Source organism: Rhizomucor pusillus (assembly GCF_041956525.1).
Source record: "Rhizomucor pusillus strain CBS 183.67 unplaced genomic scaffold VTP01scaffold_21, whole genome shotgun sequence".
In the NCBI taxonomy this organism is placed as follows: Eukaryota; Fungi; Mucoromycota; class Mucoromycetes; order Mucorales; family Lichtheimiaceae; genus Rhizomucor; species Rhizomucor pusillus.
The window spans coordinates 118,789-140,608 of record NW_027192163.1 but is presented as its reverse complement, the minus strand read 5'-3'; the positions used below and the strand labels follow the sequence as shown (position 1 = coordinate 140,608).

The window sequence follows — 21,820 nt, the reverse complement described above, 5'->3', positions numbered from 1 at the left end:
TAGAGACACATCGCACATCCCCACTCTCTATTTTTGAGACGATTGGAACTAGTATCAACCGAGCTGCTATCAGAAATATCGTCGTTTCAACACAAACGATAGCGTTCGATTTCAACATTCTTCATCTCCATCAGGGCTTACACGGCATTCAACATCATGCCCTCTAGCACTCGCATTCTTGGAACTTCTTCAGCGTTCCGCTCATACTCTGCCCTGGTCGGCAAGGGCATTCATCATGCCGCACGCTTGTCCACCCGCAACCCCATTGAAATGTTTGTCGGTGTAATTATACTCGCCTCGTTCAGCTACGTCTGTCTATACAACCTCGCACGTACCTCAGATATCTTTTCTGGAACCAACACACGCTTATACCCTTCTACGGTCTACGTCCCAAGCAACGGTCTGGAGTTTTTACCCGTCGATTCATCCTTTGTTGACAAGACTGCACAAAAAATCCACCTACGTCAAATCACCATTTCCGACCAGGACTTGCAAAACCACTTGTCATCTGTGGAACGTTTCCAAAAGTACCTTGAAAATGACATATATGTACCCGATGGTACCCGCCAATTCTCGTACGCCAATGGTCTGTGCTACGCGACCAACGAAAATTGTTTCTCTGCATCGTCCGATAAGGATACATCAAGCCTCACTCTCTCATTTGCATTCGATGCTTCCAATGCTATGCGCAGAGACCTCGCTAACCAATGGGAGAACAAGGTTGCAAAATTGCCTCCCGGAGAGCTCGTTTCTCAGGCCCAGCAAGGATACGGTGATAACTTGATTGTTTGGTTATTTATCATTACACGAAATGTCGTCTTTAGACTGAAGGAATTAATTGAGGTAAACATGCGCTAATTTAATACTCGTTTTATCCACGCAAATTTTCATCTAACACATCCATCAATTAGATGGCTGATAATGTCGATATTATTGTCATCTTGGCGGGCTACATGATGATGATTGCAACGTTTGTGTCCTTGTACATCAATATGCGGAGAATGGGATCTCGATACACGTTAGGTAAGCAGCATTTGGACTGTATCTCTGGAAACTCGCCTGCTCACCTGGATTGTTTCCTTTTTCTTGAATTAATTGTTCGACAGCCACCGCCGTTACTGTTAATGGCTTGTTTTCGTTTATGCTTGCTTTGCTGACCGTCCATGCTCTTGGCGTCGAGCCATCACCCGTTGTATTGGCGTAAGTCTCCGTCATCTGTGTAACAGCAAAGAGTCTGTGAACTTACCTGCAATTCTACAGAGAAGCTATCCCATTTTTAGTGGTCACTGTCGGTTTCGAACGCCCTTATAAGCTTACGAAGCGCGTCTTTGAATACAGCAAAGAAGCACCTATTACCCGACAGGATGTTCGAGAAACAATTATGCGCGCGGTGGATGCTGTCGCTCTCCCTATCGCCCGCGACTGCGTGATTGAAATCATGGTTCTCGGTCTCGGCGCTAAATCTGCGATAGTCGGGCTTCGTGAGTTTTGTCTGCTTTCCGCCTTCTTGCTTGCATACGACGTCGTTTTCTTGTTTACGTGGTACACGGCCGTCTTGGCTCTCAAGCTCGAGGTTTGTTTGAAACTGGAATATTAACTGCCACGCGATACTAACTATTTTTTTTCTCTTTGTCTCAGCTTCGCCGAATTCGCGAGATTAGCGGCTCTGGCAAAGCATCCGCTCAAGGCGCGTCGCAACCCTCCGGTGTTAGTTTTATCCGCAAGACTGTCGTCAAGGCGCTCAGTGATGACAACGCTGCAGGAACCTCGACAACACCCCAAGATATGCAAAAGTCAGATGGCTTCTTCATTGGACGCGTTAAGCTGCTTATGGTATGTCTCTCTCGATATTTGTCAATGCCCTGTGACACTAACTTTCTGCGTGATACCAGATCGTGGCATTTGTCTCTATGCATATTTTTGAGTTCTGCACTGCTTTCCAGTCTGGACCTCAGGTCGATGTTTCACAGCCGGCAGTATCTAGCGTTTTATCGCAGCTCCTGCAAGAACACCGCGCATCGGCGCAAGCAGCCAAGCCATTGCTTGTTGAAGTGTTCCCTCCTTTACTATTCCGAGTTCCCAGCACCAACAACGGAGTTGTACCCGAGTCCATCTCAAATGCATTGGATGCACTGTCTGAAGTCTATGAGGTGTACATTCAGCACCCCGTCATCAGCAAATGGATTACCATTGGACTTTGCGTTTCGTTGTTCCTCAACACTTATTTGTTCAATGTTGCTAAGCAACCCAAGCAGATTTCCGAAAAGCCTAAACCTGAAACTGTTGTCTCTGCTTCGACTTCGGCTCCGGCTCCACCAAAGCCCAAGGTTGTCGCCCCACCTCCTCCTGTCGGCACAATTCGTTCCGTTGACGAATGTGTTGCGTTGATCAAGACCCCAGAGGCTTTGAATGACGAGGAAGTTATCCAGCTGGTGAATGCAGGCAAGATTGCATCCTATGCATTGGAGAAAATATTGGGCGATATGCAGCGTGCCGTTTCTATCCGCCGTGCATTGATCTCCCGTGCGTCGGTCACCAAGACTCTGGAGACCAGCTTACTCCCTCTCAAAGACTATCATTACGAAAAAGTATTTGGTGCCTGCTGCGAAAACGTTATTGGTTACATGCCACTTCCATTGGGTGTTGCAGGTCCCCTGAACATTGACGGTATCTCTACACACATTCCTATGGCAACTACTGAAGGCTGTCTCGTTGCATCTACTGCCCGTGGCTGCAAGGCCATCAACGCTGGTGGAGGAGCTACTACCATTGTCACTGCCGATGGTATGACTCGTGGCCCGTGCGTCGAGTTCCCCAACATCACTCGTGCAGGCGAATGCAAGCGCTGGATCGAAAATGAAGGCAACCAGGTTATTACGGACGCATTCAACGCTACGTCTCGATTCGCTCGTCTGCGTAAGCTCAAGGTGACGTTGGCCGGCAAACTAGTCTTTATCCGTTTCTCCACAACCACCGGTGATGCTATGGGCATGAACATGATTTCCAAGGGTTGCGAAGCAGCGTTGGCTGTACTTTCCGAGGAATTCCCTGATATGCAGATCATTTCACTTTCTGGCAACTACTGCACTGACAAGAAGCCTGCAGCTATCAACTGGATCGAAGGTCGTGGCAAATCTGTTGTTGCAGAAGCTATCATCCCCGGCCCAATTGTCGAAAAAGTGCTCAAGACAACTGTTTCGGCCTTGGTTGAACTCAACACGAGCAAGAATCTGATCGGTTCTGCTATGGCAGGCGCGCTTGGCGGTTTCAATGCTCACGCAGCGAATATTCTGACGGCCATCTACCTTGCAGCTGGTCAGGATCCCGCACAGAACGTCGAAAGCTCGAACTGCATCACTCTTATGAAGGCTGTGAATGACGGCAAAGACTTGCATATCTCCTGTACCATGCCTAGCATCGAAGTTGGCACTGTGGGTGGCGGCACTATCCTTCCTCCTCAGCAAGCGATTCTGGACATGCTCGGTGTTCGTGGACCACACCCGACAAACCCAGGAGACAATGCCCGTCGTCTTGCAAGAATTGTCTGCGCTGCTGTCATGGCCGGTGAGCTTTCTTTGTGTGCTGCGCTCGCTGCTGGACATTTGGTCAGAGCACACATGGCTCACAACCGTGCAACTCAAGCTCCCGCCCCTGCCATTGCCCCGGGTAGCTGTATCAAATCATAGACAGATTATTCAACTCGCTTTTTTTGCCAAAACTTTCTAATTATTATTCTTTTCTCCTTTTGCTCCTTTTGTTGTGTATCGTTCTTAATGTCTGAAAATCTAGCAACAAAAACCTAATCTAATTACATATATATATTTATCTATCCTCCTGTAACAATGATTGGCGGCGTATCTTTTGATTCCCAATTCTCTGTGTCGTTAGGATCTGCGAGTAAGCGCAATGCCTCCAAGCGCAAGCGATAAGTGCCATCAGGCACAGGGACCAAATTTGTCGAGTCTTGGGGAAGACCCAATGGAACCATGGTGCCGTTCCACAGGTCTCCGTTCTTGTACACCTCTGGCTGCATCGTGTTGCGCTGCACATAGTCTATTGCAAACGCGGTTCCGACAACTTTTTGCTGATTATCGTCCACGACGAGTCCTCGCATATGGGCTGTTCCAAGTAGCAGCCTTGTAAATATCATTACACTGCTGCGCTGATCTGACGATCGATCGATAACGTACTGTGTATCGTTCTGCTGCACGCCCATGCTATCGCCTAGCTGCGGATATTCGTCGTCAAATATACGGAGCGTCCTGACATCGCCGACGACGCCCACGTACGGTACATGCAGGTTCGATTTTCTGCGTTCTGCAATGTGGTCTATCTGGAATTGGACGTGGCCGCTGAACATCGGGAAGAAGGATCCCTCGGTTTCAGGCACGTCAATGTCTGATACAGATATATCGATCCGGTACGACTCGCCAGGTCGTAGTTGAACTCTGTTGCGATGGTCGGTATCAAAATGTAGACTGGCAGTGACGTTGCTATACAGTACCGGCGCAGCCAACTGTTGGCCAGGGGCACTGGTGTTGAAAGGCTCAACGCCGATGCCTGGCAAGTTATGCACGCTAAAGCTAATCTGATGGTCGCCATAGTTAGTGATCGTAACAGACTGCGAGGCGCGGTTTGCAGTATCGTTGAAAGAAAGGCTGGCAGGCGATATATGTATTTGCGACGTTATGGCATCGTAAGCTACATGTACAACCCAATAAGTCAATTGTAAGAGTTAAAGGGATTAAAAATGAGACAAGCTATTTTTCATCCCTTACCTTGAATGAGTCCAGCTCCTTGCTTGATGGTATTGTCGTATACTTCCGCTTGAGCAGTTTCTGCAATCTTTGCATAGTTTTGAAATTGCTCCATGATATACAAGGCATCGCGCTGCGACCGGTGTGCTTCCATGTACAGAGCACATACACCAGCAATGTACGGGGAAGCCATCGATGTACCTGATAAAGTACCGTAGCCTCCTCTGTACAGCGGTAGGGTTGAAAACACATAGCCGCCGATAGCTGCGACATCCGGCTTGAGGCCGTTCTCATACGTGGGCCCTACGCTGGAAAACGGCGATACTTGGCCGCCCGTGCTGATCTTGGTCGGTGATAACTGTAGGTTGAAGTTGACGTGTACTCCATCCTTAAACTGTGCTAGCTGCTGTCCTGCGACGTACGAAATAGCAGCCAGAGGGATAGGTGCGGTTTGCGTGCTCGGTTCAAACGGATCTTGTCCAGAATTATCATACACAAGCACAGCTATAGCTCCGTGTTCGGCGGCGACGTGCGCTTTTACGTCAAACTGGCATGCACCTCGTTTCACGAGTGCAATGGCACCTTTGATATTGTTCTCCGGTACAGAGCCCTCGCAAGCATCGCCTTCTAGAGGTCCGTTGCTGAACGGGACCAGAGTACCGTTGGGAAATACTTCAGTGGTGCTTGAGAGGTCATAAGCTGTTTCAATTTAGCACAAAATCATGTTAGACGGTTACGGTAACATATCTTGATGTTAATGATACTTGCGGAATTGGAGGCCTGTGTCGGTAGTTAATGTGCGTTCCAAGCTGTATTCATTGTCGATAGATGCAACGGAAATGACTTGAGAGCCGGTAGCAGGCGTAGAGATCATGTATGCGCCGTTTTCACCCTCGTTGCCAGCAGCAACAACGACTAGCCAGATAAAAGATGAGTCGTCATTAATGATGTTTCGATGCTTGATTTTTTTACCTGAGACGTTTTGAGCGGCTATGCGGTTTGCAACCACGGACGCAGGGTCTTCAGGCCAACAGTTGGGACTTCCTAGACTTAGGTTGATGACATCGGATCCAGCCTCAAATGCCATGGTAAGCGCCTTGATAACCAAATCGTTTGTTGTCGATCCATCACATCCAAATATGCGCCACATGCCCAGCTTTGCTTTGGGTGCCACACCGGTTAATCCCTGAAAGTGACCCACAACGTCAGCCTCGTCGTGTATCTATGCCTTTTTCGTCTTTCCAATACAATCTAATCTTACGTATTTCTCGTCCTCTGCTCCAATAATGCCAGCAACGTGAGTGCCGTGCCCTAGGAAAAAGTTTCCTGGTTACTTAAAGCATTAGCAGTTAATAGGTGGATCGGGTTCCTTACCGCCGGACATTGCGTTGCAGTCATCCAAAGGACTGTCGCGAGGTTGAGCCGAGGACGGGTCCAAAAAGTTGAAATCATTACCCACTAGATCGGCGCCCACTTCAATCTGGAAAGAGAGAAGAGAGAAAGAGAGAAATTTCGAAGTTAAAAGCTTGTCAAGCAAGATTGATCTCCATTATATGTTTGTTATTCCTCATTATTGCTGCCCACACCTTGAAACCTGGTCCAAAACCTCCTCCCAACGCAGGATGCATGTAATCCACACCTACAACATTGCATGGATCAATTTTCTGTCCCTTTCTCGATACGTCTAAAACTTTGACTTGCCTGTATCGACGATACCGATAAGTAGGTCGCGTCCAGTCAGTCCCAGTTCTCGATGTACGCGATCGACCTGGGTGAGTGCGTGCGTGAACGGCAACTTGCCAATGACATCTGGCGATATATCGACCTCGGCTTGGGCTGCTCGCGTGACACTGTTATCAAATACGACAGGCCGGGGAATTTCAACGACCGGGAAAACATGCTTGACGGCTGGCTGATCCATCATACGTTGCAGCTTTGAGACAGCCGCACCAGCGTACGCCGCGTGCACCTGCTTCCCGGTGCTGTCTTGTTGCTTCAGGTGCAGTGAAAATCCCCGAAAGATTGAGGATGCATTGTACTGATGGTTCACGTTCCACTCGTCGCCATCCAGAAACTGCGAAATGCTGCCGCTGTATTCGTCGTCCAACTCGACGATGTAGCGGTTGGGAATATGCCGGCTATTCCCATTGTTCGGGACCCACTTTGGATGGCGATAGATGGATTCCAACGGCGATGCCGCCGTGAAACAGGTGGCCCAAAAAATCAAGACGTATATGGGCCACATGTTTGCCAATAAGGTGGGTGAATAGAAAGGAGAAAAAAAAAGACAGAAAGAAAACCTAAAGAAATTTGCAACAAATAACAACAAATAAATCCATTGTTTTTTTGTTTTTTTTTTTTCTTGCCACTGTGCAAAGGAAAAAACCAAAGAAACTGTATTTTCTTTTTTTGCTTGTTTACTAATACATACAAGGACGATGGATCAAAGAACCGAGGAACAGAAAGAAGGATCTGTCATTGCAGGTATATAAATTTATACAAGAATTGGGCCCGATATCCATTCCTCCCAATCATCTGGACCGCCTAGCAGTTTCAGCGCTCTCACTCGGATGTAATACGTGCCAGACTCCAAGGCAGTCGCAGTCGAGTTGGTAGTGTAGTCTTGCACGATCTTGCCATTCCAGTTGATCGGTTGATAGTAGTTTTCTTCACTGAGACGGTTGCGTTCCCAGTAAATAAACGGTCCTCCATCGATTTGTCCCAATGTCCTGGATTTTCCCTCGTCCAAGACCTCTATGTGGACTTGGGCAGATGGAGTCAGTAACCTAAAGACTATGGTCGGCTCAACGCCGTTGAATATAAAAGTATCCTCCTCTGAGTATTTCGTGTTCGGATCATTTGCTGGTGCAATATACGGAAAGCCATCATCAAAGATTGGAAGCTGTTTAAGTTCGCCGAGTACGCCAAAGTACGGGACATGTGCAACGGGTAGCTGTTCATTGTCGATACTGAAAATCCGGATGTAGCCACCGTACATCTGATAGTCATTCAAGGGTGGAACGTAGACGGAAACCTGGACGGTCGTCGAGGCCCCCGCTTGCAAGTAGATCTCGGCTGGTGAGAAACGTAGCCTAGCGGCTGCGTTGCCTCGAGTAGCTGGCTCAGAGATGACAAAGGACGAGTCATTGTACGGCTTGATAGATTTAGCTTGAAGATTGCTGAATGTTAAACTAACTGGAGTCCTCCCTCCATTGTGTATTTGCAACTCTTGTGTCCTGATTAAATTAGCAGTATCGTTGAAGCTAAGAGTAGCGGGCGAGATATGCAAAGTGCTAAGCATGGCATCCAACGCTGGTACATTTTAACATCTTAGTGCTTCTTGCTCTTCTTTCAGTCTCGGATGCACACTTACGTCGAATTAAACCGGCGCCTACAAGGAGTGGATGCTCAGGCAGGCCTTCGAACGTAGCTGACAAGGAGGCTGTGTTCTGTAACTGCTCTGTAAGGTATATGGGGTCTATCTGCTGGTTGTTCTTCTTGTAGTACTCTAGCAAGAGTGCTGCTGCACCAGCTACATGCGGTGCTGCCATCGAAGTACCTGACAATACGCCCCATCCGTCACCTTTAGAGTGCAGTGGGAACGTTGAGAACACGTCTCCACCAATGCCGGCCAAGTTGGGCTTGAGGTCAAGCTCGTAAGATGGACCAACGCTTGAAAAGTCTGAAATTTGGCCAGCGGTCTCCATAGGCGACCGCTGCCGGCCGACAGGGAATGTCAAGTGGATATCTGTTTGAGGTTGCATGGCATGGAACAACAAAAGTTGTTGACCTAGCTCAGTCGTGATCCCAAGGGACGGTATAGCATTATCCAGAGTTATTTTGGCTTCAGGGATAAACTTTGGTTCTTCCGCGTTCGGATCAAAAATAATAACTTGAGTCGCGCCTGCTCTGGCAGCAACTTGTACTTTTTGGTCATAAGTACAATCGCCTCTGGCAACCAAGAGCACATTACCGTCCACAGCCGCGGACTGTGGTATGTCTGTATCGTTACATGCTTTTATCGCTGTCATCATATCGTATGGCTGTGTAATTATAATAAGTGTGCCGTTAACAAGATCATTCACGGTGGTATTGGTGGATAGCGAATAGGCTGCATATATGAACCGTTGGAAATCAGAGTTCAGAGTCTTATAAGGTACTGTGATTACTTGGCTTGCATAGTAGGAATATACTTACGATAGTTTTCGTCCGGGAATTCATCAATTACTAATATCTCGCTGTAACGTACAGAGTTGTCGACAGACGCTATAGCGAGGGCACTCTTTCCTACGCCAGGTGTGTTCGCCATGAAGGCACCTTCGTCACCTTGGTTTCCTGCGACGCTTACGACTGATAATTGGAAAAAATAAGGAAGCTTAGTGTTACGATATACTCCTCTGGACACCGTGCACTTACCTAGAGTGCCGCTCTTGACCAATCTATCTGCGACAACGGACATGGCAGATTCAGGCCAGCCATTCTGTATACCGAGACTCATACTAAGAATATCACATCCTAAAAATAGTTTAGAAATTTAGTTTCCAAGTAAAATGATAGAAAGCTGTATATACCGTGTTTTACCTGCAGCGTGTGCCATTTCCATAGCTTTGATCACCAAATCTTCGCCTGCTCCCCCTGTGCAGCCAAAGATCCGCCACATGCCCAGTGTAGCGTTTGAAGCAACACCTTCAAAATTCTTAAATTATACAACTTAGAAAAAAGACAGGTTACGCTGTGCTCATTTTTCGATAAATTACCTTGCTCGGATCCACTCCACCTATAATGCCAGTAACGTGTGTACCGTGTACTGCAACGATGATAAATGAATTCCCATGTTTTGACGGCGCAGTAACTTTTTGCCGGCATTGCAAGGCAGGTATATCCTACTTACTGCCGTCTTCACCCTTGCAGACATCGTAAGGGTCCTCTGGAGGTCTATGTGTACCTGCTTCTTGATCGTCCTTTGTGGGATCGACAAGATTGTAGCCTAGACGGATTTTGTATCCGTCGCCAAAACCGCCTCCCAGAGCTGGGTGGTTGTAATCCACGCCTGTCGTGCGAGCAAATAGTCCACATTTTTAAAAAAGGGCTTCTGTTACCATTTGTTCTGTATATGCATTTTGTTTTTCCCCAGAAGTGGATTATCTCACCAGAGTCAAGAATCCCAATAGTGATCCCGGAACCTCTAAGGTTAAACCGTTCACGGATAGTCTTGAGTTGGCTTATATCGTCCGGGTACGGAAGTTCCTGGGGAACTGCCACGCCGGCCCTCTTGAAGAATTTTGGGCGAGGTACCTCGTTGACAGGATAGATTTTACCGACAGCAGGGTTGCTGAGCAAATGCTCCAAAACGGGATGCTTCATTACGTTGGAGACAATCCCTCCTTTCAACCTCGAGATTTTTGGCTCTTCTGCTGAGGTGTCCGTAAGACGGATGGAAACGCCGTTGAAAATAGGTGACGAATACGTGCGTTGAACTTTGAATAGCGAGCTGAGAGGTCCAAGGGACGAGAGAAAATTATCGTGATTATTTGCATTGTCGTCAGCGTACTCGATTATGTACGCTCCGGGTATCACGGAGCTGGTGCATCTTGTTGCTAATTGCAGCGCAAACAGCAGTGTAATGGTCGTTGCTAGCAACATGCTGACACACTCTTACGAACAATGTTGCTCGGATATTAAACTTATGAACCGTAAAGAGAAACAGCAAAAAAGACAGAGAGAGAAGGAAAGGAAAAAAGGAAAGACTATAGCTTGGATCGCACAAATTTACCTCAACTCCTCCCTTTTATCATTTCCCCTGGCTTGACGAACATAATTACATCGTGGTAACATGGTCTCCTTGCGCGGAGGGCACATTATTGTTATAAGGGGATATGTATATCCATACGCCCAAACATATGTAAATCTGTGTGAAGCTTATCAAATTGACCAGTACGCATTTCAAAGTGCTCCGTGTAATACGTTCGCCACCCAGCATTTTATTCAAACCAGAATTGCAACAGATAGACGTTTCAACGGAGATACCATTTATATTAGGAATCGCGCGAACGGTTCCATATAACCAGAGAAACACCGCTGTAGCAGTATCCGTACACTAAAGACACTTGGCTTCGGCACTCATCTAGCATTTTCTCCAAAGACGTTTAAACGTGGCACGGATCAGACTCCTTACAGGCAACAACGACAAGATATAATAACAACCGGATTTAAACGTTTATTAAAATGAAACTGAAACTTTGATAACCACACCAGTATGTGTTTCCAATATAAGTTTTCTCTGCTGCTGCTAATAACGATATAGACTGAATCACGGCACTGGATCATACAAAATTTTCGCTCAGCGAAGGCAAAAGGATAATCATTTATATTTCTAAGCTATATGTGTAAATGAGCACCTAACAGTACTAGCTTTCTACTTTAGAAGCTTCTGCTGGGGGACAGTCTTCTCAGATGCAAAGGCCAGTATTGATACCAAAGTAGCTGGAATAAAGACAAGAAATAAGTGAGACCAATGCCATCCTGCTAGCCATTTAACAAATTACTTACGAGAGATGGTCAACGATACTGGTGAATGGCACAATGGTGTCGGAGCACTCGGACGATTCCTGATCGCCCGTGCACACCTCTATAATGATTTAGAGCCGTGTGAGAAATCGCAGCGACAATATCAAAGAAAAGACTGCATCTGGAGCTTTTACTTACGGACAGTCTCCGGCTTATCTTCTTTAATCCAAAACTCTTCGCCAGCATGGAGGAAGTTGAAAGCCGCGGGTGGCAAGTGAGGAACAACTAAATAAGTTTTAAAAATTTAGGGTGCCACCAATAAAAACAAGACAAGTCTTAGTGGAGAACTAACTGTCGCGCTCATGGACTGTACGCTTGTAGCCGATGTTGGCGTTGGCAGCGTAATTAGCAAAAGTAGGGTTGCCTACACGTGGTTGTCCTGGAATTTAAAATATTGTATTAGTTTTCCGCTTGGGAATGGATCGTTGTAGACAGAGCAGAAAAGGGACATGCCTTGCGTATAAAGGAGCAAGTTGCTTGATGTAAACTTTGCTTCTCTTTGATGCAAGTCCAGGGCACAGAGAAGTGCTTGCGCACCTCCAAGCGAATGTCCTGTCACAGCGACCTTGTAGCTTGGATATTGTTTAAACTGGTCCAGAACAGTGGCGACGAGCTCCTTCTGTACTTCGTTGTAACTATCCAAGAAACCCTTGTGCACCTTTGCACCACTCACGGGAGGATACGAAGTAGGAATGAACTTGAAATCCTATATTGTTCAAATTATATTTAATGAGTTGACTAGATATATAGAGTTAGTAACAGTCAAGTGACTTACAGCGATCCAGTTGCGGATAGAGTTTGAGCCACGGAAAGCAACGTAGATGGTCTTTTGGCTGTCACCACGCGCAACCAGTGCATTTGTGTCGTAAACAGTTGTGCTCCAGGTCTTGATAATCTTCAGATCAGCCGTCTTGTCGCAGTGAGGACAGTCCCATTTTCCGCCAGGGATAACGGTGCGGCAGTACGAATTGGCAGACAGATAGGTATAGAACTTCAGTTCATTGATTTCCTGCTGAGTTGCAGTGCGTATTTCATCGCTGTTGCTCATTGCTTGGACATTGGACTCTGGGTAAGAGGTAGCATTGGTTGCCATGCCATACTTGTTGGGTGTGCCTGAAGGTAGTGGACCATTGCGCTCCATAGCAGCAGCTTCTGGATCATTAGTAGTCGTGCTTGCTGACGAAACCAAAACGCGAGAAGGGATAATAGGTGGCAAGACGTCGGTGCTGTTGGACTTTCTCTCCTTGATGGGGACAGCATCGGCCAGCAATGCCGTGAACAATACAACCGCAAAGCCTAGGTTCTTGAGAAGCATTATGTGTTCTTGCTAAATGGTCTTTGCCGCCAGGTTCTTGCGTGGAAGGCTGTTGTGTCCGTCGAGATCGTCCAACGTCCCAACCTTTTATACAGAAACGTACCATTTTCCCGTCGGGTAAACATCTTGTCTTTGTTCGCTTCTAACTGGTTTACCAGCGTTTTTTTTTTTTTTCACGGCGTCTGTCTCCGCAAAAAAGGGACTAAGGAAACTGGAAATAGTCGTGATCTAGGTGTTACAGAAACATCCATTAATTGAATTTAGCATCACAGGTCCCTGCGAATTACCACCGCTGATGTATACAACGATGGTCAGCCCTCTGGCGTTGCATGAATAACTCAAGCTCTTGAAATTATAAAATTCCTTCTTTAGCCATGATTCTCAGGCACAAGAAGGATATGTTTTACTAACATATGAAATACCCACTGATCATAATCTTCTTTTCGGGGAAGAAATTGGTATCCAAGAGTGCTCCAATGTTGTGGTTGCACAGACTTGTGCTACATGCATGCTCGATCACTTTGAATACATCTTTTTGGGAGGGTTACTATAATTATTTCTGATTTTTCTACCATGCGCAGCATAAACGGCTTTCATCGGGGCTTGTTATGCACGCAGTTAATTGTTTGTGCTGCCTCGATGCTTATTTGTAACAGAGATAATGATACCAAACTTAAAAATGGTATAAGGTTGTTCAGCTGCTGCACCTACACTGTGGCGCTTAGCACTCAGATTGTGTCTAATAACCGCATAGTGCAACTTTAGCCCGAGTTTAAGCTTTATCCTGTATCCGCAAATGTACACAATACAATAAAGCTGTCAATTTTTGACAATCCAATTATAGAGTGACGTTACCATGTCTAAACTGTTTTTGCCGCATGATAGGACTACGACAATCCGTGGTTCGCCGTTCAAAATATTTACTACATTGCTGCCATCTCTCTCTTTTCTTGTTCCTGAGCTGCGCCAGACCTCACGTAGGACAACACGTTGAACATTTTCTCACGCTCGATCTCGATCGCATGTGAATGGTTAGCAAACATTCCTGCGGGAACATTCACAACACCGCTCACTAAATAAGACCCCTCTGCGCTATATTAAAAGGAAGGTTACATGCCTGATATACAATGCAAATTTTATTTTCAGTTTATATGACATTGTATAATACACAAACATTGGTCTTCATTGTGGAGATGGGTGGATGAACAATACCCGTTCAAGCGGACGTGAAACGAGTAATCCCATTTTGAACGTTTGCTAACGTTGCACTCGGATAAATCGAACAAGGAAACAGATCATCTTAACGAGAGTACTAACAGATCATTCCTTTGAAAAGCTTTTGAAAATGAAGAACAACCTGACTATATTTTAATGACAGAACACTGTCTAGTCGGGAGGACGGGGAAATCTATTATTATCTTGGTGGTTGTAAAGCGAGGGCGAGTGAGGGAGGAAAAGATGTAATTATATACAACGGATTGACAATGCAAAAAGTTATTTTGTGTTGCAGCATTAAATAGATGGAATACTAAGAAAGCTTCTTCGTTTTCTTTTTCAATGGTTTACCAAGAGTCGATCTTCATGGTTCCCTTTTCAAGCAAGTTGGTATGCATCTTGAAAGCCTTGTCCAGCATATGAGGTTCGTGACCACGACCAGCTGCGAGGCATTTCTTGGTAGCATAGTCAAAGTAGTCTTGGAGGAGAGGTTTGTAGTCAGGGTGGGCACACTTGTCGATAATGACTTGGGCGCGGTCGCGAGGGCAGAGACCACGTAGATCAGCCAAGCCCTGCTCGGTTACAATGACATCCAAGTCGTGTTCGGTCTGGTCAACGTGGGTGGCGAATGGAACAACGCAAGAAATACCAGTGGGATCAGTCTTGCTAGGACGAGCAGAGGGAGTGTGCATGATGCTGAGCTTGGCATTGCGCAAAAAGTCGGCAGAACCACCGAGACCGTTGAGCATGCCAGAGCCACAGACCATGGTAGAGTTGGCATGGGCGTAGATATCGACTTCGACGGGAGTGTTCATGGCAATGCTACCAAGGCGACGGATGACCTCGGGAGAGTTGGAGACTTGCTGCGAGCGCAACAAAAGGCGATCCTGCATTGCAAAAGAAAATCAGTGATACTGCCATCATGCATTGCATTGATTTCCTATTGATGAATTATACCTTGTACTTTTCCCAGTTCTTGTAAAAGTGATCAAAACCTTCAGGAGAGAAGCGGATGGAAGTAGCGCTAGCAAACTTGAGCTTATCAGAGTCGAAGAAATCCAAGAAGGTATCCTGCAAGACCTCAGTGAATCTAGATATCGATCGATCAGTATGATGATGATGGTGGTGGTGGACATGCATGATCATCAAATATCTGATTGTTTGCCAACTTACACAGTGACGTCTTTGAAGGGCGACTTGGCGAGTCCGCCAATGACAGCGTTGGCGATGTTACCGATACCGGACTGCAAAGGAAGCAAGTTTTCAGGGAGACGACCCATCTTGACTTCGTGTGTCAAGAATTCGATCAAGTGACCTGCGATGGCTTCGGATGTGGCATCAGCAGGAGTGTTGGGGCCGGTGTTGTCAGGGCGATTGCTTTCGACAATGGCAATAACTTTATCTTGGTCGATCGGAATGGCAGTCTAAACAAGGAAACGCATCCGGTTAAGACTCCGCTGATCCCATTCCGCGGGCAAAATGTCAAAAACGACAGAGAAAAATTTCTCTCTAGACTTACCGTGCCGATTCTATCTTCAGTGTTCATGATCAGATATGGTTTGCGGTTGGGAGGGTTGGTGCCCATGGTAATGTCATGGAGACCCTCAAAGGATGGGATGCGAGTGTTGACTTCAATAATGATCTTGTCGGCCATTTGAAGAAGCTCAGGAGTGGCACCTACAGAGGCACCAGGAACAATCCAGCCATCTTCAGTAATGGCAGTTGCTTCAACAATGACAACATCCAATTTGTTATCAGCTTTATCTTTGGTATAGTAGCCGTACAAGAGATCCTGGGGGAACATAGACAAGTGCTTGTCCGCGAATCGGATGCGACCAGTATTGATGCCCTTTTTGATATTCTTGCCGACTTGATGGGGATAGCGACGATCAATCATGTCCAAAGTGGCCCAACGGTCTTCGGTTTCTGCACCAGTAGAAGCGCCGACGAAAAGGTTGAACTTCATTTGCCCTTGCAAATTGTTTTTTTCAACGTGGTCGGCGAGAGCAGTAGGGATCATTTTGGGATAACCAACACCAGTGAAACCAGACCAACCAAGATATCTTTGAAAAAAAGATTAAACACATGAGTTCCTGCAATGAACAAACACATGGATAGATCCACGCTGCAGGTACATCTGCCCTGCAGTAATTATTACTTACTGTCCGTTCTTGAAGAAGGGCAATGTCTCCTCAGCAGTCATGACCTTCTTGAGCAATTGAGGGCGACGGACCCGAGACTTTAGAGCTGCACTGACAGTAGCCATTCTATCGAAATCAAAAGAAAGAGAGGAGAGATTGACGTTTTGCCTCTCGGCTCTTGACCATTTATATAAACTGAGAGAGCGGAAAAATCGGAGCCAGTTTCAGGCCCCAAGATGGCGGGAAATGGTCAAAAAGATCAACCCAACAATTTCCAATGGGCGGACTATATTATATCCGCTACCAAGAGATCTTTCTACGTTTGCTTGGAGTATATAATAGCAACGAGCGCCGACTGGCGTCCCTTCTTTTCCTCGCTTCTAGGGATGCTCTGCGTGACCACCTGCTCGTTCAGATTTTGCAATTCGGCTTGTTTGCCAAATACGATGTTCGTCATAGACACTGGTGTCACCAACAGCGATGATAGATCAAGCCTGACAACGCGACTGTAGCACACTGTGCTTCAATTGCCTAGATCAAACTGACAGAAACGCGCGAAAAACGCTGCATATCTCGGCAGGACAATATATTATCCATCCCCACGGGGCACTATCGTCGGAAACATGAATTTTCGAGTAAAATCACAAGTCAGGACCTTACTTCGGCTAAAACTTAAGGAGCGGACATGACATTTGCATTGACGGAGACAATCCTTCCTTGCCAAAACGTACAACCGATAATAACGACAACGGTTGAATATGATGGACCAAGTGTTGCTGTAATGCATTTGATCTAGCATAAAATTGCAATCGGCTTCTATTACATATCGTATTGAAATCTTTTCTGTGAATGCGCAAGCTAAACGACTCCAATTAAATCCTAATCATACTGTATAATCCTCCTTAGAGTCTTTCTGTTTCTAATCTAATGGATATCGGGTAGTTTTGCTACCCCGCATTTTAGCAGACACCCGACACCATGGAGAAAAGGGATGCACCTACACAACTGTCTCACGACGTCTTGTCGATGAAAAAATATGCAATTGAGGGCACCATTGGGGGCACTCCACTAATTTTGATGGGCAAAGAAAAAAAAAAAAAAAAAAAAAAAAAAAAAAAAAAAAAAAGGAAAAAAGGTGCCACACTGTATCCATCAGGCTTGTATAAACGGCTGTAGAGCGCGAATGGAAAACGTGCATTCAATGCATTTGGGACAACTTAGAAGAGCTGGCTCAAAATTGTGTTAACTATGGGGCCCTAAAGGTTCATACTGTATTCGAGCAAACTCACAAATACCTGAAAGGTCCCCTAAACGATTTGAAATTGGAAGAGTTGAGAGCATAAATGGCCAGGGGAATTGTGCAGGAAATCGGTCTTCAAAAAGAAGGGAACGACAACGAAAATGAACATGATACAGAATGCGCCGCAATTCACTTTCCTCCCATCTAACGTTCTTTCTTTTTCACTCTTTCTTTCCCTTCCATTTCTTTTTACGTCTACACAGAATATTTTAAAAGTATGCAAAAAAAAAGACGTCAACCTGCGAATGGTTGTTGACTACCAAGCATTGAAAGCAATCACGACGTTGGTTTATGATCGCTCAAGAGCAACATTGGGAGACAACCAAGAGTCGATGAAGGCGCCAAAAGGATTACCCAGCGGCCGTCTCACGACCAAGTCGGCAAAGGAGACTAGCATGGTTGTAAGATCACGCTACGGCGTCACCCCAGGTCCACCGGACTCTCCAGCAAGAGGGCAGCAATGCAACAATCTTGTTCGGGCAAATCACTATGCTTTTCGATGCTGCCCTAGCTACGGAAATGACCAAAGCAAATGGAGAAGGTGGTTCTGCGACCTGAAGGGGAATAAAGAAATTCTGCAAGCTGTGCGGCATCAGGCGCAAGTAGAGGGTGTAGAAGTAAGCATTCCTGACGTGCGACCTTGAACGATGCACTACCTCTTGCATCAATGCCAACCTCCTGCAGACTATGACTCCAATGACAAGTCTTGGCTGCTTGATGCCACAAAACGACAAGAAGCACTGAACCAACGCGCAAAACAGACGCGAAACAGACCCAAGTTCATTGCAGCGCAAACTACTCGCAAACGAACACACTGGAAGAAGGTTCGCGCTTCTTAAGATCCCGCGATCTAGACCTAGATTTTACCCTGGCGAAGAAAGATCACAGTTGGTGACATGAGACCAACTCCAAAATCAATATATATCAGACGATTGCCTGAAGTACAACGCTGATGGAGTTCTTCGATACTTCGACAAGGAGCTGCCAGTTGAAATATCTTTCCTTGAAACCTCATGTGCACTTACCGAAGGCAACGGTCGGGGGGGGTTGAAGCATGCAATACTTCTAGGTACTGATGACCCAGGAAGTGCGCCTTGTAGTCCCGTGAATTCGGTTATCTAAAAGGGTTTCTCAAGACCAGCAGCTATTCGTCTTTCTACAGAATAAATACCATAACCGAGTCTCACATACTATTAATATTGTCCATGGTTTTCAACTTGTAATCTCTTTTGAGACGGATACATATGCACATACTCCATGTCAGATAATGTTTCTATGAGCCGCATAAATTGCTACGAGAATACATAGACTCATTATCTTCTAGTAAGCACTCCATCTTGCATCTCCTAGTCTTTATTTTTGACAGAGTGTATTTTAGAAGAGCCATTTCCATCGTTTTAATGAGTCTTGACGTTCCTGATGGGACCAGCACCATTTTTATCATCAAATAGGCTTGTTGGCAACTTAAAAAGTCCTGTCATCCCAATTTTCTGGCAGCGGCCAATGGACGAACCAGATATTACGTTGACATCTCTGTCACTGACTCATGTGCAGTTTGATCGCAACGACAAACTTGCGTATGCTCTCGCGTATATTACACTTGCACCACTCGCGATTCTCGTGTTCTATGCTTCCGTGATCGTGTCTCGACGCGAACTAGCGGTCATCTTTGCCCTGGCTGGCCAGCTGCTCAATGAAGGCTTGAATGCTATCCTGAAGGAGACGTTGCAAATAGCGCGACCTAGTGGTATGCTCTCCCTATATCTCTCGTGTGTGTGTGTGTGTGTGTGTGCTACATTGTTTTCTCTTCTAAAATATGCCATTCTGTCTAAGCTCATTTGGGCACCGGATACGGAATGCCATCCAGCCATGCACAGTTCATATGGTACTTTGCAGTGTACGGATCAACGTATCTTTGGTTCCACATCCGCCTTGATCACTCTGCCTGGAAGACTTTGTTAACAGTCGCAATGACAATATTAGCTACTTTGGTGTGCTACTCTAGGTAATTTATAATGGTATCCGCCAGAGATTAGATAATCACTTATTTCTAACGTTTTCTGTCAATATTTCCGAATTAGAATTTACCTTGGATACCACTCTGAAGCCCAAGTTGCTGTCGGCTCTGTCATTGGATGTACCTTTGCAGTGATCTGGTACACGATCACGGAGAAGATATTTCGGCAATCAGGATTCATCGACTATGTATTAAAGCACCCACTGGCAGAATGGATATATTTACGGGATATGCGATCTATTGACAATGTTGCCAAGTGGGAATATCACCAATGGCGTCGGCATCTTCAGACGAAGAATGTAAAAAGTACATGAAATCAATGATATTATACTTTTGTGTAACCTTTTTCTCTCTATTTCTATATGTTTTCGTTTAGGATTGAATTTCCTTTGTCTTGCTCTTGATAAGTTCGTCAATGGCTTTGTTGTGACTATCGACCATGTTTTGAACCTAAGCAGAATATGATGTTTCAGAACGTTGCTTTCTCGTCTTGTATATGGAATCATCCACGAACCAATTTCTCCAATTTCTTGATAACATCAGCAGATTCGTGCTTAGCGTCCTGCTTCAATGCTTTCATTCCGTCTTGTCGTACGTTGCGCAGTTTGGACTTTGCCTGCTCGCCCATCTGTGCAACCGACTTTGCCATCTTATCCTTCGAGTCCTTAGTAGGCCTATCCGTTCACGGATGGGTTGAGAATCTGTTTTCTCTAGCAATTTACAGCATAGCACTCACTTTGGAATAGGAACTCGAATCATTTCATTGTCAATAACAGGATTGAGATTAAGACCAGCTTCTCGGATGCTCTTATCCACATCTGATCGAAACTACAGCGTTTTTGCAACGATTAGGTGGAACTGTATACCAAATTTGCTTAGCACTTACATCGGGATCATGGACTGCCACAAGCAATGTTTGCGCATCCTTGATTGTCACTTGTGCTAAATCTCTCAATGGATACATGGAACCGTCAATTTTGACGCGGACGCCATCCAATAAGGCTTTGATATTTGTGTTAGCACCTGGTGTTGATTGGTAATTGGAATGCCTTTTTTTTCCTCACCTGGATTCGCTCTTCCAACACGCATGGATGCATAATGCTCTTTAAGAGATTTTACGATATTATCCATTTTCTCCTTTACTTTATCCTCGTCAAAGGCCTTGGCCACTTCTTGACCATTGTCCTCTGCAGCTGTTGCTGCTGTCGTGTTCTTCTTTTTATTGGCTTTCTTTGCATAGGAGCGGTACTGAATTGTGGCAGAGGAAATACAAGCTGGTTCAATGAAGGTAGAGGTCTGCAATGGAAGCCGAGCAGGTACTGCGATTCTGCCGATCGCACGTGTTCTGGGAGCAACAGAAAGAGCAGCAACTCTTCTGAACAGCATTCTGCTTGGGCCCGACATTTCTAATATGCAACTACGGGCAAGGAAAGGCAAGTGTAAAAAGTCAGTGGTCGTCACAAAAGCGGCTTTTGCTGATTCCGCTGAAATAGCCTACAGGTTTTTCAAAAATTGTTGGCGCATTAATCCACAATGAGGATTTTGCACATTTATCAATCCATTTTATAACAAAGCAGCACAAGAAAATGGTTAGATCGGCAACGCAAAAGGGATCTTTTGCTTCATCGAACTCCAGTAGATGGAACTATTTATTCACATTTGGGACATTTTGGTGACGGCATTGCTGACTGTATGATATCCTAATACCTTTATGAAAGAAACACGTGACAACTTATTCAATCACAATGATATTAAAATAACAATACAGAAGTAACAACCATGTTTTAAAAGCCTGAAAAGTCTAGAAAAGCCGGTACCATCTGACTACAGAGATAAGACTTATGTATGCAAATGTTTACGTTTTCATAATACAGTATTCGACCAAATTCAACCAAACAACCTTATTGCATTACGGAGACCACCATACTTAATTGTTGTATGCATCGGTATCTCCTTGCAAAAGAAGAGACCCAAGCAAAGTATACAGCTGTTATTCATTGACGTCAGGACGCATGACAAATGAAGATTTCATACATATGATATCACGAGAAGAGAAGTGATAAATAGATTGGCATTCATATTTTCACTCTGTGCTCCTTCATCCATGTAGTGAGCTAATTCTCCAGGTTCTCCACGGCGAGTATATATGTATTTTTTGATGGTAGGAAACAATTATTATAACTTAATTCTTTCTGGCAGGCACCATGAAGTCTTATCTTTCTCATTCAATATTTGCAAGAACAGTTTCTACATGCTGAACAGGAAGCGTTTGTCGACGTAGTCATACAGCACCCTGGCTACCCTTCCCGCCTCTGTGCCTCGTAAACAAGTTGAGATTCTCTTTTTAGATGTAGGCTAACTCGCAGGGACGTTTGACGCGATCGAGCTGCTGACTGAAATTGCAGCAAGGGTATGCTAAATGCAGGTAAGCAGTTCAAGGAACCAGTAGCGGGTATAGTTTAATACTGTTGTGAGTTAGAGGTTTTCTAGCGTCATTTATTTCTGAGA

General features: G+C 45.5%; 8 protein-coding genes across 8 annotated transcripts; 3 read left to right on the top strand and 5 right to left on the bottom strand.

Annotated features, from left to right (window-relative positions):
* Positions 1–156: 156 nt before the first annotated feature.
* On the top strand, positions 157–3,686 carry VTP01DRAFT_5256 (uncharacterized protein; the record flags this gene model as incomplete). Its single annotated transcript, XM_069384028.1, has 6 exons — positions 157–843; positions 912–1,023; positions 1,107–1,200; positions 1,261–1,573; positions 1,639–1,833; positions 1,893–3,686. 6 exons carry the CDS (start codon positions 157–159, stop codon positions 3,684–3,686), a joined length of 3,195 nt encoding a protein of 1,064 aa, XP_069235489.1.
* A 140-nt stretch (positions 3,687–3,826) lies between these two features.
* Positions 3,827–7,002, bottom strand: VTP01DRAFT_5255 (uncharacterized protein; the record flags this gene model as incomplete). The annotated part of the gene is made up of 8 exons (XM_069384027.1): positions 3,827–4,701; positions 4,779–5,456; positions 5,526–5,672; positions 5,730–5,943; positions 6,019–6,068; positions 6,132–6,237; positions 6,344–6,396; positions 6,459–7,002. The coding sequence occupies 8 exons, from the start codon at positions 7,000–7,002 to the stop codon at positions 3,827–3,829; spliced, it is 2,667 nt and encodes an 888-aa protein (XP_069235488.1).
* Positions 7,003–7,251: 249 nt separating this feature from the next.
* VTP01DRAFT_5254 (uncharacterized protein) lies at positions 7,252–10,400 on the bottom strand (the record flags this gene model as incomplete). The annotated part of the gene is made up of 8 exons (XM_069384026.1): positions 7,252–8,069; positions 8,131–8,868; positions 8,955–9,107; positions 9,174–9,272; positions 9,339–9,453; positions 9,515–9,564; positions 9,649–9,807; positions 9,908–10,400. 8 exons carry the CDS (start codon positions 10,398–10,400, stop codon positions 7,252–7,254), a joined length of 2,625 nt encoding a protein of 874 aa, XP_069235487.1.
* Positions 10,401–11,206: 806 nt separating this feature from the next.
* Positions 11,207–12,639, bottom strand: VTP01DRAFT_5253 (uncharacterized protein; the record flags this gene model as incomplete). The annotated part of the gene is made up of 6 exons (XM_069384025.1): positions 11,207–11,240; positions 11,307–11,385; positions 11,463–11,549; positions 11,617–11,703; positions 11,778–12,030; positions 12,100–12,639. The coding sequence occupies 6 exons, from the start codon at positions 12,637–12,639 to the stop codon at positions 11,207–11,209; spliced, it is 1,080 nt and encodes a 359-aa protein (XP_069235486.1).
* A 1,562-nt stretch (positions 12,640–14,201) lies between these two features.
* VTP01DRAFT_5252 (uncharacterized protein) lies at positions 14,202–16,120 on the bottom strand (the record flags this gene model as incomplete). Its single annotated transcript, XM_069384024.1, has 5 exons — positions 14,202–14,741; positions 14,812–14,944; positions 15,028–15,278; positions 15,374–15,917; positions 16,017–16,120. 5 exons carry the CDS (start codon positions 16,118–16,120, stop codon positions 14,202–14,204), a joined length of 1,572 nt encoding a protein of 523 aa, XP_069235485.1.
* Positions 16,121–17,540: 1,420 nt separating this feature from the next.
* VTP01DRAFT_5251 (uncharacterized protein) lies at positions 17,541–18,134 on the top strand (the record flags this gene model as incomplete). Its single annotated transcript, XM_069384023.1, has 2 exons — positions 17,541–17,912; positions 18,057–18,134. 2 exons carry the CDS (start codon positions 17,541–17,543, stop codon positions 18,132–18,134), a joined length of 450 nt encoding a protein of 149 aa, XP_069235484.1.
* Positions 18,135–18,798: 664 nt separating this feature from the next.
* VTP01DRAFT_5250 (uncharacterized protein) lies at positions 18,799–19,626 on the top strand (the record flags this gene model as incomplete). The annotated part of the gene is made up of 3 exons (XM_069384022.1): positions 18,799–19,042; positions 19,129–19,300; positions 19,377–19,626. The coding sequence occupies 3 exons, from the start codon at positions 18,799–18,801 to the stop codon at positions 19,624–19,626; spliced, it is 666 nt and encodes a 221-aa protein (XP_069235483.1).
* Positions 19,627–19,684: 58 nt separating this feature from the next.
* VTP01DRAFT_5249 (uncharacterized protein) lies at positions 19,685–20,716 on the bottom strand (the record flags this gene model as incomplete). The annotated part of the gene is made up of 5 exons (XM_069384020.1): positions 19,685–19,762; positions 19,827–19,986; positions 20,049–20,140; positions 20,199–20,314; positions 20,377–20,716. 5 exons carry the CDS (start codon positions 20,714–20,716, stop codon positions 19,685–19,687), a joined length of 786 nt encoding a protein of 261 aa, XP_069235482.1.
* Positions 20,717–21,820: the final 1,104 nt, after the last annotated feature.